The following is a 3,337-nucleotide window of genomic DNA, read 5'->3' on the forward strand; positions in this document are numbered from 1 at the left end:
ATCCAACAGTTCTACCTCCAGGTTCTTTGGCTGGAGCTTTAATGGTAGCTCGCCATCCAAGAAAAACCTGGCCTGTGTGAACAGGGCCAACATTAATAACATTTTTTAGTGTTAGACAATATAAAAATCACTATTAATACCATAAATTATTTTTTTCAAATAAATGGGATTATTATATTGATTAATCTCATGTACATGATTCACATAATTGTCATAATTTAAGTATACAAACAATAAGTCACAAATGGAGCTACTCTTATATTCATCCTTATTTGGAAATAAATGTTAAATACTGCACAGTAATGTATTATTTGAAACAGTTTTTCCATTAAATAATGTTGAACCACTTAAATTTAAAGGCTACCAGTGAACAAACAAATCACAAACACAAGTTCATTTGCTTCCAATTTCTAAACATAAGAAAACCCATTTTCTTGAGGAGTAGAGGCATCTAAGAACTGCAGCAGCTCTGAACTTCTCCCAAATACATGGTTTCCCAAACAAAGAATGGGCGCGGCCATTTTTAAAAACTCAGGTCCCACAAAATCTTGCGGGATTTCACATTTAGTCTGAGAATGGTGGACAGGAAACATAACAGGGAGAGAATGGCCTAAAGTATTTTAAGAAATGACTGGGTTACAATTGACTTGTTTTGATCTTGTTTTTACAGGTGAAGAGGTCAAAAAGCACCGGAAAAACCTCAGAGACACCTTCATTAGGGCCCGTAATAAAAAAATAAAAATTAAAATAAAAAAAAACAGAAAATGAGAGAAAATGGCAAAAGCAGTGGGAGGAAGAAAGAAAAGTTTGATGGTTTTAAAGAATTCAGTGGAAAACGGGAGAAAAGAGGAGCGCTGGAAGAAACAGAAGAGAGGAAACTGTCATTTCACGTCTCAGATTTGGACACACTGCTTTAAACAAAACATTATTTATTATAGGAAAACATAATAYAGGAAAATGTGAGTACTGTGGAGAAGATGAAGATGTAGAACATGTATTATACTGCTGAAAATACAGAAATTAAGAATTCAATTAATTGACTCAATGAAAAGAAAATAAGCTTAAATCATGTAGAAATTTCAAGGGGACATTCAAAATCAGAAAGTAGTCTCACATGAGACAAACACACTTGTTAGAAAGAAACTGAGTTTTTTTTAGCGTCGATTCAGTCCACACTCCACATCAGTAGGTGGCGATAATGCACCTTATAGTGTTCGCCAACCGCCAAAAAACAAGAAACATACAGGACTTATACACTTTTTGCAATACAAAAACATTTTTTATTGAACCAGTTCAAACATTTACACACAAAAAACACAATGACATTCTCATATACAAAAATCAACAATTCACATTTACATTTAGAGCACAACTCCTTCAATGTTATAGAACAAGAACATTTTTCTTTCTTTTTAACAAGCCTAATAAACATAAAAGTTTAACTAAAAATAAAAAAAACAGTTCAATGATTTCAATGAATTCAATGCAATACAAAAACATAATACAGGGAAATGTGATTATTGTGGACAAAATGAAACCATAGAAGTACAAACAGAGACAATTTATGATAAAACAGTACAGAAACATTAAGGAAAGGTTTGTCATAACGTATATTACAAAGGAATTTAAGGAGCAAACATATACAAATCATGACACGATTTTTGAAAAAAACGAAATTGTTTAACAGAATTTGAGTTTATTTATTTTTATTTATTTATTTTCTTTGAATAGATAGCTTTGAAAATGTAAAAAGAAATACAATAATAGTAGTAGGATATAAATATTAGTGAAATCATCTTGAACCACACTCCATACCAGTAGGTGGCGGTAATGCACACCTTCAGTTTATTGCCAACAGACATTAAACACCAGAAGAAGAAGAAGGAAAAACAACAACAACAACAAGAAGARTGAGTCAAAAGATGGCAGTAATGACACTGTGATGGATGCAGGTTGCCCTTAAAAACCGGAGAAGAAGAAGAACTTGTCGCGTGAACTCGACAGCGAGTTGTTGACYGGAGCTCAGCGGGTGGAGCTGCAATGTGAGGACCACTGGGTTCGTGACGTGGCCGAGCACCTTGTTGTTTAAACAGACCGAGCCCACACTGAGTCCGGTTCCGATGGGAACGGGTTGTTGTGTGAGCTGCTGACAACAGAGCTGCGGCCGTGGGCCTGGAGGGGCGGCAGCTGCCGGGACACCATGGGGCTGAGAGCCGCCCTGAGCTGCCTGCTGCTCGGAGGCTTCCTGCGCCTCTCTGCAGGTATGTGCACCATCAGGACAGGCTTTGGATCAGAACCACGGTTGGTTTCGGATCATACCATACAGGTCAGACTAACAGGACAGCATGCGGGTCATTTAGGACAGGGATGTCCAAAGTGTGGCCCGGGGGCCGTTTGTGGCCCCTGAACTGATTTTGTGTGGCCCCTGACTGAATTATACTAATTTGTTTACATATTTCTCCTCCTGGCACAGTTTGATGTAGATGGAGACTTTTTATTTATTATTAGGGCAAATTTATCATAAAGTTAAATTTTCCAATAAAAATATTAACAATACAAATTATTTGTCTTTAAATCTGAGCTTTTTCCACATCTATCTGGTGACTTCTAATCAAACCTGATTTTTCTGCACTTAAATCTGCTTTTAATTAATTGATTAAATTCATCTGAACACAGCAAGCATTTTCAACAAAACASTGACCTAAATCCTGATTTATTGATCAGAATTGACTAAATTGGTTTATTTTTCCCTCAATTGAAACTTAGAAAGTTGTAAAATTTCTTTCAATAAGGGAAACCTGCAAAACACTTTTAAACTTCTGGATCTTGATTAATTTACATCCATTTCCAGCAATAAATCTGACTTTTATTTGTTTAATTAAAGTATTCAATGCTTAGTTTATTGTTCTGGAGGTAAAGGAAAMATATTTTCGGCCCTCAGGTCCTTCTGACTGATGATTTTGGTGATAAAATGTTTGGACAGCCCTGGTTTAGGAGATTATCACTGCCTTTTAATACTGGAGAAGTAAAAAAGTGCTAACAAGAACTTGCGTAATATAGCTTCTTTGGTTAATCTAAAAAGTGCGTTCTCGGAGAAAATAAACTAAAAAAAGGTGCAATAAATATATTTCATAAGCAGTGGAGGCTGGTTGATTTTTCTCCAGGTGGGGCTACAACTCCAAAATAGGCTCATCTCCAAAGCTATCAAACATGCTAAGTTGTATAACAACAATGTATTTATTAAACAAATGAAAATAATAAAACAGCGTTACGATGTCATATAGTGTTTTATTTTTTTGTACATAAATTTTTCTCTTCTGTTACTGAGAATCAAATG

General features: G+C 35.3%; 1 protein-coding gene across 1 annotated transcript in view; it reads left to right on the top strand.

The window, feature by feature from the left end:
- Window positions 1–1,860: 1,860 nt before the first annotated feature.
- Window positions 1,861–3,337, top strand: part of LOC106532206 (integrin beta-5) — a gene marked incomplete at its 3' end in the record, with an annotated part of 6,300 nt that continues 4,823 nt past the window's right edge. The window contains 1 exon segment of the mRNA XM_014028227.1: window positions 1,861–2,261. Within this exon segment, the coding sequence (XP_013883681.1) occupies window positions 2,201–2,261 (61 nt within the window).

This window comes from Austrofundulus limnaeus, unplaced genomic scaffold, assembly GCF_001266775.1.
Source record: "Austrofundulus limnaeus strain Quisiro unplaced genomic scaffold, Austrofundulus_limnaeus-1.0 Scaffold730, whole genome shotgun sequence".
NCBI classification, from domain to species: Eukaryota; Metazoa; Chordata; class Actinopteri; order Cyprinodontiformes; family Rivulidae; genus Austrofundulus; species Austrofundulus limnaeus.